The 14,233-nt window shown below is 43.1% G+C and overlaps 2 protein-coding genes across 4 annotated transcripts; one reads left to right on the top strand and one right to left on the bottom strand.

The window, feature by feature from the left end:
• The first annotated feature begins 3,597 nt into the window (after positions 1-3,597).
• On the top strand, positions 3,598-5,470 carry LOC121579977 (apolipoprotein A-I-like). Its single transcript, XM_041895013.2, has 4 exons — positions 3,598-3,715; positions 4,103-4,154; positions 4,260-4,398; positions 4,570-5,470. The coding sequence occupies exons 1-4, from the start codon at positions 3,617-3,619 to the stop codon at positions 5,168-5,170; spliced, it is 891 nt and encodes a 296-aa protein (XP_041750947.2). The 5' UTR covers positions 3,598-3,616; the 3' UTR covers positions 5,171-5,470.
• A 6-nt stretch (positions 5,471-5,476) lies between these two features.
• Positions 5,477-12,760, bottom strand: rnf214 (ring finger protein 214). 3 transcript variants are annotated; one of them, XM_041895010.2, is made up of 15 exons: positions 12,529-12,760; positions 12,227-12,401; positions 12,060-12,119; positions 11,659-11,799; positions 9,804-9,937; positions 9,569-9,637; positions 9,329-9,452; positions 9,107-9,195; positions 8,906-8,996; positions 8,685-8,780; positions 8,221-8,558; positions 7,246-7,363; positions 6,674-6,802; positions 6,444-6,545; positions 5,477-6,253 (listed from the first exon to the last, which is right to left on the bottom strand). In XM_041895010.2, exons 1-15 carry the CDS (start codon positions 12,567-12,569, stop codon positions 6,191-6,193), a joined length of 1,770 nt encoding a protein of 589 aa, XP_041750944.2. In that variant the 5' UTR covers positions 12,570-12,760; the 3' UTR covers positions 5,477-6,190. The 3 variants fall into 3 exon arrangements, with proteins under 3 accessions (XP_041750944.2, XP_045080456.1, XP_045080455.1); XM_045224521.1 differs by having other exon boundaries at positions 5,477-6,545; positions 9,356-9,452; XM_045224520.1 differs by having other exon boundaries at positions 5,477-6,545; positions 11,659-11,796.
• Positions 12,761-14,233: the final 1,473 nt, after the last annotated feature.

Here is a 14,233-nt window from a genome sequence, read left to right as displayed (position 1 = left end):
ACAGAACAAATAATGCAACAAATATTGTGGTTAAATTCAAATATACTAATTGACAAAAAACCTATATTTTTTGACAGAATGTTTAAAAAGGTATAATCTTCGTAAATGATATCATCGGTAGGACTGGTGGAGTTATGTCGCACATGCAGCTAACAAAAACATATGGAAATGTCTGCTCTACCCAAAATTACAACCAAATAATTGCAGCCTTACTGCAAAAGTGGAAGAGGAAAGTTGAAGGGGGAGAAAGTAAGGAACTTGTCTGTCGGCCTTGCATTAAAGAACATAATTGGTTAAGGAAAACTGTGATAAATAAAAAAGTATATCAGTTTCACTTAAGGACTAAAGGATTGACAGCCGTCCCATATAGATTGCAAAATAGTTGGGAAGAGATCTTTGACGTACCGATCCCATGGCATAGTGTTTATGAACTGACACGCAAAACGACACCGGATTCAAAAATTAGAATCTTTCAATTTAAATTATTATATAAAATTCTTGCTACCAATAGAATGTTATTTATATGGGGGATACAATATTCCCAGCTCTGCAGATTTTGCTGTGAAGAGATAGAATCATTAGATCATTTGTTTTGGTTCTGTCCATTTGTAGCTTGTTTTTGGACACAGGTCCAGGAATGGCTAAAGGATTGCAATATTTACCTGGAACTAACCTTGCAGATAGCATTACTGGGTGATCTGAAAAGTCATAGTCAATCAATCAATAATATAATAATACTTTTAGCAAAAATGTTTATTTTTAATTCACAATCTGTAGAAGCAATGAGAATAGAAAGGTTCAGAACTTTTGTAAAACATCACAGTACGGTTGAAATATATATGGCAAATAGAAATCCTATATGGATGGTGTTAAGAGATAGATGGGAGGTATTGAATAGAGTTGAAGGATGGGACTAATAACAAATAACAACAAATAATAACAAAGATAGCTAATAATGTAAGCATACTGTGTCCATAATAAGTATACAGGTTGTATGTTGGGAGCTTTTGGGAAAGAGCACAGTTAGAAAGATATGGCATTTAGAAGCAAACCGGATGGACATCATGAAAATGATCGGAGAGGTTGAGAGTAGAAGAAGTTCAGGAGCAAAAAAAAAAAATATATATATATATATATATATATATATATATATATATATATATATATATATATATATATATATATATATATATATATATAGAATTATTGTCAAATTAACTCTGTCCATAAGGTGTAGATAGTAAGTATAGACCGGAAGTAGAGGCCTGGGCGTTGTTGTTCACTAATTTACTCCAAGTAGGGAAAGGATGGTGGGGTTGAAAAGTAATAAAGGGGAATATATATTAAAAAAATAAAAATAAATAAAAAACATGGGGGATTGGAAGTGATGCAGACAATTACATTGATAGAAGATACAATCTATCTGCAATATTAAGCTGATCCATCCCCCCAAAAAAAAAAAAAAAATTTCACAATTTTTTTTCCATAAAAAACAAAAATTTAAAGATTAAATAAAAAATAAAAAATACTGAGTGTACTCAACATTAAGAACACCTGCTCTTTCCATGACACAGACTGACCAGGTGAAAGCTATGATCCCTTATTCACCTCAATCAGTGTAGATGAATGGGAGGAGACAAGTTAAAGAAGGATTTTTAAGCCTTGAGACAATTGAGACATGGATTGTGTATGTGTCCCATTCAGAGGGTGAATGGGCAAGACAAAGGACTTAAGTGCCTTTGAACGGGGTATGGTAGTAGGTGCACCGGTTTGCCAAGAACTGCAATGCTGCTGGGTTTTTCACACTCAACAGTTTCCTGTGTGTATCAAGAATGGTCCACCACCCAAAGGACATCCAGCCAACTTGAACCAATTGTGGGAAGCATTTGAGCCAGCATCCCTGTGGAACGCTTTCAACACCTTGTAGAGTCCATGCCCCGACGAATTGAGGTTGTTCTGAGGGCAAAAGGTGTTCCTAATGTTTGGTATGAAAAAAATATATAACAATTCTATTCTTAATACTAATACAATTGCTCAGAAAAATATATTTTAAATAAAAATCTAAAAAAGATGATTGGATCCCCTGTTTTCAATACTCCAGCACCCTCCCCTCTCCAGCCTTTTTCTAAAATGCTAAACCAACTATCTTTCTCTATGCCATTGTATTAGTATAAAATAATAAAACATTTCCATTTGTTTTAGCATACAATATAGCTCAGTATTTGTATTATTTTATAGCGTCTTTTTTGTTTACCTCACTGTATGAACTTATCGGCAGTGGCCCCCGGAAATAAATATTGTGTGCACACTGGCCAGCTATTCTATTAGGCTGTCAAGAGATTACCATGAACTGAAATGGCAAAGAATGAATGTGCCAACTGAATGCATGCCGGTACTCATAAACCCACCAGAAAGAAAACCCATTGACCCAAAAAGAAAGAATACTGTATATGGGACAGGAGGGACAAGGTTTTGCAACATCTTGCTACGTGTGATAAGGGATGCACTGTTCTGGCTGAGTTATAGCATGCCTCCAGTTTCCTGCTTATGGGGACGTATAGCCAGCTGTATGTCTGTGCCAGCACAGCATATCTTATCTGCTACAGTAGAACTGTGTCTTATCACACACTCCTAGTCTATGACTGCACACACACATAGTCTGAGGTATCATCAATGACACACTCGCTCGCACGCACATACACAAATGCTCGAACGCACGCACAGACACACACCCACAAACACACACAGCTTTGCTGAGGGGTAGAGACAGTCCACAGGGTGTGATGGCCAATAGGTTCATACAATCAATAGGGTTTGATCACCCTCAGCAGGGTTAGCCACAACCGGATGCATCCGTCTTTGGGGGAGGGGAATGGAAAGAGAGCCTGTGACACGACTTCACCTTTTGGACATTAACATATACCTCAGTGTTAACAAGGCGACACCATCTTAACTCCTCCACATTTACTGAATTGGTTGAACAGAGCAGAAGAGAATCTCCCCCAACAGTATTTTTCTCTCGTCTGGACCAGAAAGCCTGCTACATTAGTTAGGGTTTGAGAGGCAATGATCTAATGGCCCGATGATGGCTGTATGGGTCACACACCCAGAATGCTTTAAAGGCCACAGTGGACAGATATCCAGCTACTTCTGGTCTCATTGCCAATAGGATGATGCAAATATCAAATTATATGACAAGTTTCCTATCCAGTTGGATTACTTGTACTTACTAAACATGCTGTATATGGATCTAACAAATATTGTTTATGATGACTGGTGTGATGTCCAACATTGGGGCATATAGTGATTTTGAATATATTCCATTATATATGTAAAGTATGACATTATTAATGTATACAATTGATGTACTTAGATTGCACGTGCCAGAAACACATTGATGATAAGTGTAATCTGCCTTTCCAGAAAAATACTTAGACAATCAGATGACTGATAGTAACCCCACCGTATGGTGGTAACATTAGGTAAACCCCGTAACCCACACATGTACATGTAGGTATGTTTGTCTGTTTGCTCAAAAAATCTCCCCCTCCTCTTCCCTCTTTGTTTCTGACCCTTGAACGTGCTCCTCCAGTTGGATTGTGAGGGGCTGAGGTCCATGTCCAAGACAGCACACACATCTGATCAGGGACCTATAAAAGCTGCCTGGCCCTATGCTTCGGCCTCCCTCACTCAAAGAGCAGCATCCCCAACCCAGGTAAGAGACAACTAGCCTCGCTGGGACACTCAGAGGGAGGTATGGGGCTTATGGGAAGAGCATGGGAGACAGCCATCATAGGAGAACAGGAGTAGAAGATGAGGAATTGAAGGACCAATATTATACAGATGAAATTTGCAGAAAGACATCAGATATTATTTTTGAACTTAGGTGCTTGGAAAGAACTGTAAGAATGAAGTGTTTGCAATTTTAAATATGGATAATATGCATTAAAAGTAACTTGCTTTTTGTACTCTGAAGTTTGAGTTTGAATGTTTGGTGGAGTTAAAATGTTTTTGGTTGTGTGAAACATTGAATGTTAAGTTGTTACTTCTCACTTTTTTTTACTTTTTTTTATCTACTCCTCCCCTTCTCTCTCGTTGTCAGCCCTTCACCATGAAGTTTGTCGCTCTTGCACTGACTCTCTTGTTGGCAGTAGGTCAGTATGAGCTCTAATGTTATATAACATAGTACAGTATTTTGTGTGGAGGCCTGAGCACTATAGCTAAAGCCTGGGTCTCTCCTGTGGTTGTTCGCCCACCAGGCTCCCAGGCCTTGCAGAATGACGCCCCCTCCCAAATGGAACACATCAAGGCTGCCACCATAGAGTACCTCACTCAGTTGAAGGAGACCGCCCAGAAGACCCTGGACCACCTCGATGGAACTGAATACGCTGAGTACAAGTAAAAGAAAAACATAGCTCCACCTGTTAACTTCCACCAGATTATTCTGCCTTAATTTTCCCTTCCCAACAACCCCTCATCCTTCTTTCCATCATAGCAATGCATTCCACTGGTCTCTCCTTCATTTCAACCTCCACCTCTCTGTACCCCCCTCTCCTCATCTCCCACCAGGATGAAGCTGTCCGAGAGCTTCGACAAGCTGCACGAGTATGCCCAGACCGCTTCCCAGACTCTGACCCCCTACGGTGATGCCTTCAGCGCCCAGTTCCTGGAGGCCACCAAGCAGGTGCGTGAGAAGTTGATGGCTGATGTTGAGGACCTCCGCACCCAGCTGGAGCCCAAGCGTGAGGAGCTGCAGCAGGTCCTCCAAAAGCATGTTGAGGTGTACCGCGAGAAGCTGGAGCCCGTCTTCAAGGAGTACGTCTTCAAGAACCGTGAGGAGATGGACACCCTGAGGACCAAGCTGCAGCAACTGGTCGATGAGATGCGCGCCAAGTTTGAGGTCAACGTTGAGGAGACCAAGTCCAAGCTGCTCCTCATGGTTGAGGTAGTCCGCACCAAGCTGACCAATAATCTGGAGGAGCTGAGGAATCTGGCCACCCCCTATGCTGAGGAGTACAAGGATCAGCTTGTGAAGTCCGTCGGTGAGGTGAGGGAGAAGGTGTCCCCACACACTGCTGACCTCCAGAGCAAGCTGGAGCCCTACTTCGAGGACCTGAAGAGCAGGTTCATGGCCTTCTACGATACTGTCTCCACAGCCATGAAGGCATAAAAACCTCTGATCCTGGTCAGATAGGATTCCCCCTCCCCTCAACTGTGTAACACACACAGCCTCCTCACAACAGCACATTACAACAACAACTGCCGAGACTCGCACACACTATCTGGAGAATGTCTCCACGTAGTGGCCACCTTCACTGTGTGATTCCATCCACATGAACATGGCCTGTCTCAGTGTCATGCTTGCAGTTGCTTGGTGAAAGAAATGTGGTGTACCTGATAAAATCTTGCTCTTGGATCTCTACTCCAGAGATGACATCTTGTCAATTAAATACAAAAGGTCTCCAAAATACTGATGTAATGGTTCTTTCATCTTTTATCACAGATGTTAATTAAACAAGTACAAATAGTTATTGCCATTTCCCTTCCACTGAAGTATTTCCTACTCATTCAAACCAAAATGTTAAGTTCAATGAGTCATCATTCGGATGTGACTTTTAGTAAGGCACTTAATAACATAACACTGTAGTGTCTTTTTAGACATAGAAATAAAAAACATTTTTACACAGAATCATGGAAGTTAGAAACATTATAAACATAGAAAATACATGGAAGTTAGAAATAACATACAAAATGTAACAGCTGTTATAATTATGAAAAAGGGTATCAGAGGTATATTTGACAAGAAATATGCTGCTTGTTCAAAAGGCATACATAACAAACATGATATCCCTATTGGTTAAATCAGGAATGTTACAAAAGTGAGAAAATAAAGTTATGGTTGGTGCCAGATTATCATTGCAGTTGTTTTAACAAGATGTACTAAATGATTTACATAAAGTCAACTATCGATATAGGGATGCATAATATGAATGACTTCTGTTTATTGTCACATAGGTCAATAGTAATACCTCACCATGACTGCTCTGTGTAGGTGGAGTTGGTGTGAATCATATTCCACCATCTCCCACTTCAGTTCTGTGAAGCTGACCAGAATGTTATCAGTGTTCAGCTCCTCGTTCCCTTCATGTCTTCTGTTGTGTTCTCCTTTCTGTCTCATCTGTTCCTCCTTTCACTTGGCTGGACAGAAGGGACAGGCATTGTCCTTGCTCGACTGTAGCCATACACTGATGCACTGAAACAACGACAGAGGCAAATCATCAGCTTTCCATCAGCTAAAAGTGCCTCACTAGTTTAAGCATGTAGAGTAAGTATCATCTTATTGTGCCCAGTAATGTGTACAATATGAGGAAGGGTAGGCCTCACCTCCTCATCAACACTGTGTAGTTGTCAGTAGTATAAGTGTTTTTTAGTGTAGGACTTACATCCTTATGTACAGTGTGGGTGCAGCTCATGGGGTGCTGGCTGTCTGCTTCCACGTGTTTCTGGCACATCAAGCACAGCTTACGATTACTGACAGCCACAGGCTGGCGAGAGAGAGCGAAGTAGTACATCAATAGGCAAATATACATGAGTTATGTACATTCGTTCCCCAAGTCTAAAATGATCAAACTATGGTTGTTAGTGCCCTCTGCAGGTCGGTAGTGGTTTGTACCTGTGGGGGCCTCGTCTGGAAGACCTGGGCCACTGCAGGTCTCTGTGGGGGATGTGTGGGCCTCTGGATTGGGCCTGGGTGGCCAGGAATGCCCCTGTCTGCAGAGGGAGGCCTGATAGGCCCTGGAGCCTTTGGAGGATAAGGGTTAGGTTAAGGTTTAGACCAGGGATCATCAACTAGATTCAGCCAAGGGCCAATTTCTTCTTGAGCAGATGGTCAGGGGGCTGGAACATAACTGCAAATAATTTGTAGACTGCAAATTGACTACAAGAAGCCCAAACAGATATAATATTTGACTGAAACATAATAATTTCAAACCCTGCTTACATTTGTATATGATCACGTGTCTCTCTATTATGCGTGGGAAATACTTAGGAACAGATTTCCCAAATTAAAATCATGTGGAGCTGATTTCCTGGTGTTTTTACAGTTTTTTTATGTCCAACAATGAAAATGCAAAAAAAAGTACAGTATTTTGTGTGGAGGCCTGTTGGGGAGCCCTGGTTTAGACTGTGTTGGTGTGTGCGCCCTAAGTGTGTATGTCTCAGTGTGAGTGTTTGTGACTGTCCTACCGGTTTCTCATTTTGTGCCAGTCTCTGTGCCACCTGCTTTGTGACCTCATCAATAGACATGCCAGCCATGGTGCCCCGAGAATTCTTAATCTGCTGCAGCACTGACATAAGCTGGGTTCTGGAGAGAGGGAGGGAAAGAGGAAAGTAGTAAGGGATGTCAACCGAAAATAATGAGACTAGAATCTATATTTATTTATTAGGCCGTGGCTGCCAATACCGAGTTTTCGCCTGCTCCCGGAAACCTCTTTCTCAAAGCTAAGGATCCAGATCACGTTCTGTGCACATGTTATAGGAATTAAGGGTAAATGTACTACTGGTGATATATGTAATGGGGAATTGATAGACACTAACAATCAAACGCAAACAATTCACACAATGAAGTTATGAAACAATGAATATGCACAAATTGGCGGGAGAGAGGGCATTCTGGAGAGAGAAGTACATTGTGCAGCCACACTCCTCTTCTTCTTGGAAAAAAACGATCTGCGTTTTAACCACACACAGGCCCTACTAATTTGGAGACGTTTTGCTTCACCCGGCGTGCTATTATTCCTGACGTCGTTAGTCAACTACTGCTTTAGACTGCCTACTATTTGTGATGATAACCTTCATAGATATGCTGCCATATCGTAGTGAGAGTTGTTGAAAAAAGAACTAGCCAATGTTTGCAATGATAATGAGAAAATAATCGCTATTTTGACTGCCTGTATGTCTTGCTTCTGTTTGATATGCTTGCCTAAATATACTGTTACAACAGACAACAAAGTTTGTACAAACATGCCGCTCATGTCTTCTGTGTACAACATGATATCTGCATGTAGCGTAACACACCACCTGAGAAAAGAACATGAAATCGAGCAGAAGCAGAGTGGGGTTCCAGAAAATCCGGAACCGCAGCCACTCCGTATTGATTATAGTCTGCAAGATCTTTTACTGACCCGTACATTCAGAGTAAGTGACAGACATTGATCTCACCTGTTGCACTGTGGAAATCTGTCCCCCAGTCTCTTCAGCAGGTTGTCCAGTTTGCCAGCAGCGGGGGGGTTATTGGAGGACAGGGGCTGGGCGGAGGCCATGGTAGTGGTGAACAGGAAGACAGGTGGGGTGGCTGGGTGGGAGGGTAGAGCGGAGGCATGGGGAGTGGAGGAAGTGGCAGGTGGGGGGGTTACTCTGGCTGGGGCTGTGAAAGCAGCAGGGTGGTGCTGCTGGGGTGTGAAGGTCATCCCGTTAGGAGGGCCCATCTGGAAATGTTGAAAAGGGGGGCGGGGTGGAGCGTACATCATCGGACTCATCAACCCGTTAGGAGGGCCCATCTGGAAATGTTGAAAAGGGGGGCGGGGTGGAGCGTACATCATCAGACTCATCAACAAGTCCACCTGGCATTGACTGTCTTCGTCAGAATCAATTGCGCACACACACACACACACACACACACTCACCGTGGGGACCTGGGGTAAGTGTGGTAATGTGACTCCAGGGAGGCTTTCCATTGGTTGGCCCTGTTGCAGCAAGTGAAGTTGCTCCTTGAACTGATTCTGGGAGAGAGAAAGAGAGGACGAGAGAGAGACAAGAGGAGATAATAATAAAGTCCTTGTTGTCTAGGGGCAGTTCAACCCCGTAGTCGAGTTCTTAACGCAGTCTACCCTCTCTCGTCTTTCACCTGCAGTCCCGCCAAACTGCTGCGAACCACAGCCACATTATTCTCCCACTCCAGCCTGTGGTGCATGTGCTGCTGCTGGGAAGGGTCAAATCTGCAGACAGAGGGAACACAACCAATCACTGAAGCACAGCCTTTATGGGAGAAGTTACAATATACATACTATATCCACATTAGGTCCTAAGGTCATGCTCAGTACAGTACCCAAGTGTGTTTATGTATTGGTCAGCCTCTTTCAGCCAGTCGTCCACCTCAGACATGGTCACATCTCTCTGCATTTCCAGAGCTGTAATCTGTTGAACATAAATCAGAATACAAATCAGGGTTAATTCCTAATTGACTTTAAATCCAACTCCATGGAGACACATGTGGATAGGTGAATGAGAGTGAACGTTCAGGGTCATAGGGTTGTGATGGTTTACTTACGGAGTTAATAAATATGTACAGACTGACCTCCTCCCGTAGAGCTCTCTGTGTGGCCTCCTCTGACTCTTTCTGTAGACGCTCCATCTCAGTGTTCAGGTCTGCTAGCTCCCGCTCCCACATCAGCCTGGAGATGATCACAGTAGGTGTGTTGTATAGCATTATAATGTGGACTAGTATGTGATGTGTTGTCTATGGTTAGGTTATAAGTGTAGGGGTAGGAGTGTGGCTCAGTAGTCTTACTTCTCCTGGTTCTGCTCTTCTATCAGCAAAGCCAGCTTCCTGGTGGTCTCCTCCAGCTCCTGAGACAGTCTGGTAGAGGGACAGACAGAGGAACATGGCTGACTGACAGGACATCATGTCAAAGTTCTGTTGAGGGGGCCACCACCTAGCCTACAGTCTGTCCCATACCTCAAACTTTCCAAAGGGTTTTCCTAATTTGTCTTTTTCCACCTTCCTTTCACTTTCTCTCCTTTACCTGTTCCTCTCCTCCTCCATTTTGCTTTTCTCCACGCTGAGCTCCTGCTTCTTGACCGCAAAGTTCTTGCGGGTGGTCTTGCAGCAGTTCAGCTGAAGCTTCACACGCAGGGACTCAATTTTGTCCAGCAGCACCTGAAAATATTCATGTTGTCACTCACAGGTTATAAGGCCAAAGATATAACAACACAAGTTGGCCTATACAGTGCATTCGGAAAGTATTCAGACCCCTTTACTTTTTCCACATTTTGTTACATTACAGCCTTATTCTAAAATGGATTCAATAGTTTTTTTCCCCTCATCAATCTACACACAATACCCCATAATGACAAAGCAAAAACAGGTTTTTAGAAAATGTTGTACATTTATAAAAAATAAAAAAATGAAATATCACGTTTACATAAGTATTCAGACCCTTTACTCAGTACTTTGTTGAAGCACCTTTGGCAGTGATTACAGCCTCTAGACTTTTTGGGTATGATGCTACAAGCTTGGCACACCTGTATTTGGGGAGTTTCTCCAATTCTTCTCTGCAGATCCTCTCAAGATCTGTCAGGTTGGATGGGGAGCGTCGATGCTCAGCTATTTTCAGGTCTCTCCAGAGATGTTCGATCGGGTTCAAGTCTGGGCTCTGGCTGGGCCACTCAAGGACATTCAGAAACTTGTCCCGAAGCCACTCCTGCGTTGTCTTGGCTGTGTGCTTAGGGTCGTTGTCCTGTTGGAAGGTGAACCTTCACCCCAGTCTGAGGTCCTGAGCGCTCTGGAGCAGATCAAGGATCTCTCTGTACTTTGCTCCGTTCATTTTTCCCTCGATCTTGACTAGTCTCCCAGTCCTGGCCGCTGAAAAACATCCCCACAGCATGATGCTGCCACCACCATGCTTCAACTTAGGGATGGTGCCAGGTTTCCTCCAGACGTTACACATGGCATTCAGGCCAAAAGGTTCAATCTTGGCTTCATCAGACCAGAGAATCTTGTTTCTCATGGTCTGAGATTCTTTCGGTGCCTTTTGGCAAACTCCAAGCAGGCTGTCATGTGCCTTTTACTGAGGAGTGGCTTCCGTCTGGCCACTCTACCATAAAGGCCTGATTGGTGGATAGCTGCAGAGATGGTTGTCCTTCTGGAAGGTTCTCCCATCTCCACAGAGGAACTCTGGAGCTCTGTCAGAGTGACCATTGGGTACTTGGTCACCTCCCTAACCAAGTCCCTTCTCCACCGATTGCTCATTTTGGCGGGCGGCCAGCTCTAGGAAGAGTCTTGGTGGTTCCAAACTTCTTCCATTCAAGAATGATGGAGGCCACTGTGTTCTTGGGGACCTTCAATGCTGCAGACATTTTTTGGTACCCTTCCCCAGATATGTGCCATGACACAATCCTGTCTCGGAGCTCTACGGACAATTCCTTGGACCTCATGGCTTGGTGTTTGATCTGACATGCGCTGTCAACTGTGGGACCTTATATAGACAGGTGTGTGCCTTTCCAAATCATGTCCAATCAATTGAATTTACTACAGGTGGACTCCAATCAAGTTGTAGAAACATCTCAAGGATGATCAATGGAAACAGGATGCACCTGAGCTCAATTTCGAGTTTCATAGCAAAGGGTCTGAATACTTATGTAAATAAGGTATCTGTTTTTTTATTTTTAATACATTTGCAAACATTTCTAGAAACCTGTTTTTGCTTTGTCATTATGGGGTATTGTGTGTAGATTTATGAGAATGTTTATTTATTTAATCAATTTTAGAATAAGGCTGGAACGTAACAAAATGTGGAAAAAGTCAAGGGGTCTGAATACTTTCCGAATGCACTGTATGTAGCCTACAGCACAGATATGTGTGTGTGTGTGTGAACAGACCTGCTGCTGGTGGACCCCCTCATCCTTCTTCTGCACCAGGCTGTCTACTTGGCTGCCATGATCAGCCTCCTCCTCCTCCTGCTGCTTTATCAGCTCCTCATACTGCAGGGCCAGGTGGGTGCTGTACTCATCCACTGACTGCTGCAGAGACAGAGAAAGGAGAGGAGAAAGAGTGTGAGGGAGCGAGAGGTGAGAAAAATAGGAAGGAGGGAGAAAAGATAGGAAAAAGAGAGGGAGGGTGGAAAGAGGAGAAAGAGGGAGGGAGAAATGTAAGGAGAGAGTAAGAATGAAAGCGGTTGTCAACGTCTGTCATGCACATGTACAGATATATGTTGTGTGTGTGTGTGTTACCACAATAACTGCCCCATGCCCCAGTTATGCCCCCAGAGTGAACACATTACCATCAGTGACTCCCAATCCTGATCTGTGTTAACATCTTTGTCTGCTGTCCAGGCGTCTGTCTGCAAGAGACCCAACATTTAGGATTACTTGCTGTCACATACACTCACGATTCACTTTCGGAAATAACAGCAGTAGGCTACTGCTGTCCTATACAAACGTATACTACCTGGACGCCTTGCTCCTCCTGCTTCTTCGGGTGAGTGACATGGTGTCCATCCCCTGAGGCCAGCTTGTCCAGCTCCCCCACAGATTCCGAGGTGTAGCCAGGCTCGGACCAGGGGTTGGACTGGTTGGACCAGGGGTTGTATTGCTGCTCAGGGTTTCCCGTGGCGGAGGTTTCGCTGGGGAACACAGAAAATGTAGCTAGGGTAAATATTTATGGAGGTACTCCGCTCCTGATATACCAGCATGTCGTCACCCAGCCCTCATAAAAACAACAGCCCCCAAGATAACAGGCACCGCACTTACCGCGCCATGTCCTCCTCGAGCGCCAATCCCCAGTCGTCCATCGTTAGCTAGCTAGCTAGTTAGTTTATTCGAAAATGAAACAGCGGTGAGCTTGTTAGGAAACTGAAGCTTAAAGGACAAGGTACATTTTATTAGTCATCAAAAACGGCCAATTCATATTTTGAGTTTTGTGTTTCCTCATCCCATGGTAGAAAATTATAAACGTTGCACGTTTGATGACGTGCACTTCCGGGTAAACTAACGCAGCTCATTGTTACGCTTGCGCGAGCGCCGTACTAAATAGTTTATTCATTATGTTTGACATGCTTGTGATTAATGTTGTCAGGAGAGAGGGTGAGTTATTTGTAAAGGTATGCAAAACATGGTGTGTTTTGTTAACAAATAATGTAGCTTCAAATTATGAAAATTGTAATTCCTACATGAGCACTACAGAAGTCTCATAGTAAAATGTGTTAGGCCTACATGTGAAAATGTCATGGGATGCATTTGATGTTTTTATTGGTAGGCCACGGATGGTATCCATATCCTGGATGACTATCAACAGTAAATATTGTATCTAATTCTGCGTTCAAGTGCTAGTCGGAACAAGGAAACTCGAAAATGGCCGATTTGCTAACCAGTTGTATTTATACACGTGCCACATTCAACGATCAGAAAGTCTGAAATGTCCAAGTGTCCTAGTTTTGACTAGCATATGAACGTGGCATAGCTACAGATAACCTAACCAAAGATGGTCTATTGACAAGATAGTCAAGTGACAACATTAACAATGGAAATACATGTCCTCAAAGACGAAAGTCAGGCAGGAGGAGGATAGATCAGGTGGGACCATTCTAGCCAATGAGAGGGCAGAAACACGTGTGAACAACAGGCCATAGAGATGCATACATCTTTGTATCTGTGCCATTATAGCGCTGTGACAGCATAGGCTATGTCCATTTTCAAGTAGTACATTTTCTTCTTCATTGGCTGATTGCTCCCAAATCATAAGAATACCCACCAAGTAGACTACTTAAAAATGGTGGAATCCCTCAATGGCAATGTCTATGCTAAAACGGTTTTTATCCAGTATGAGTCGTCTATTTATCTCTATGACAACAATAAAGCTATTTTTTCTAAGTTGCCAAAATGCCACGTGCGTCCACTTATATCAGAGCCTTCCTAACAACCTAACCATTACGAAACGTATATTTGATGAAATAGACCTCTCATAGGAAATTGGCAAGTATTTTTTGTTGTTGACCACATTCGAAACTCATTGAACTCCATTAAAAAAATCCTAATTTCGTGGGCTTATTTTCGTGGACAGATTTTGGGCTGAGTAAAACCTATCGCTTCGCCTCTCGGTCTCTGACCTAACGTAGCAGGCGTAAAAGAAACTAGCAAACCTCACAGCCACTAGAGGGCATAACCTATTGTCAATCTTTTTAAATCTGACTTCTGATTAAAATTAATGAACCATAGGGAACACTTACACTGCTGTCCCTGAACATGCCATAATCATAGAAGTGATTGATAGACAGCCAGGCACTCCTTACACCACCTGACTCCAGTGCTAATCTCATGTCCTGACCTAGACTATAGAAATCATAATCTCTATCACAAATCTATTTTTTTGTTGACCAAATTCGACATGGTCATTGACCTCCATACAAAAATGTTCATGGAGTAAAACTTCTTACTTCGCCTCTTCCTCTCTGGCTAG

The sequence above is a fragment of the Coregonus clupeaformis genome, chromosome 13 (genome assembly GCF_020615455.1).
Source record: "Coregonus clupeaformis isolate EN_2021a chromosome 13, ASM2061545v1, whole genome shotgun sequence".
Lineage (NCBI taxonomy): Eukaryota > Metazoa > Chordata > Actinopteri > Salmoniformes > Salmonidae > Coregonus > Coregonus clupeaformis.
The sequence above is the reverse complement of the archived record's forward strand: the minus strand, read 5'-3'. Positions and strand labels throughout refer to the sequence as shown.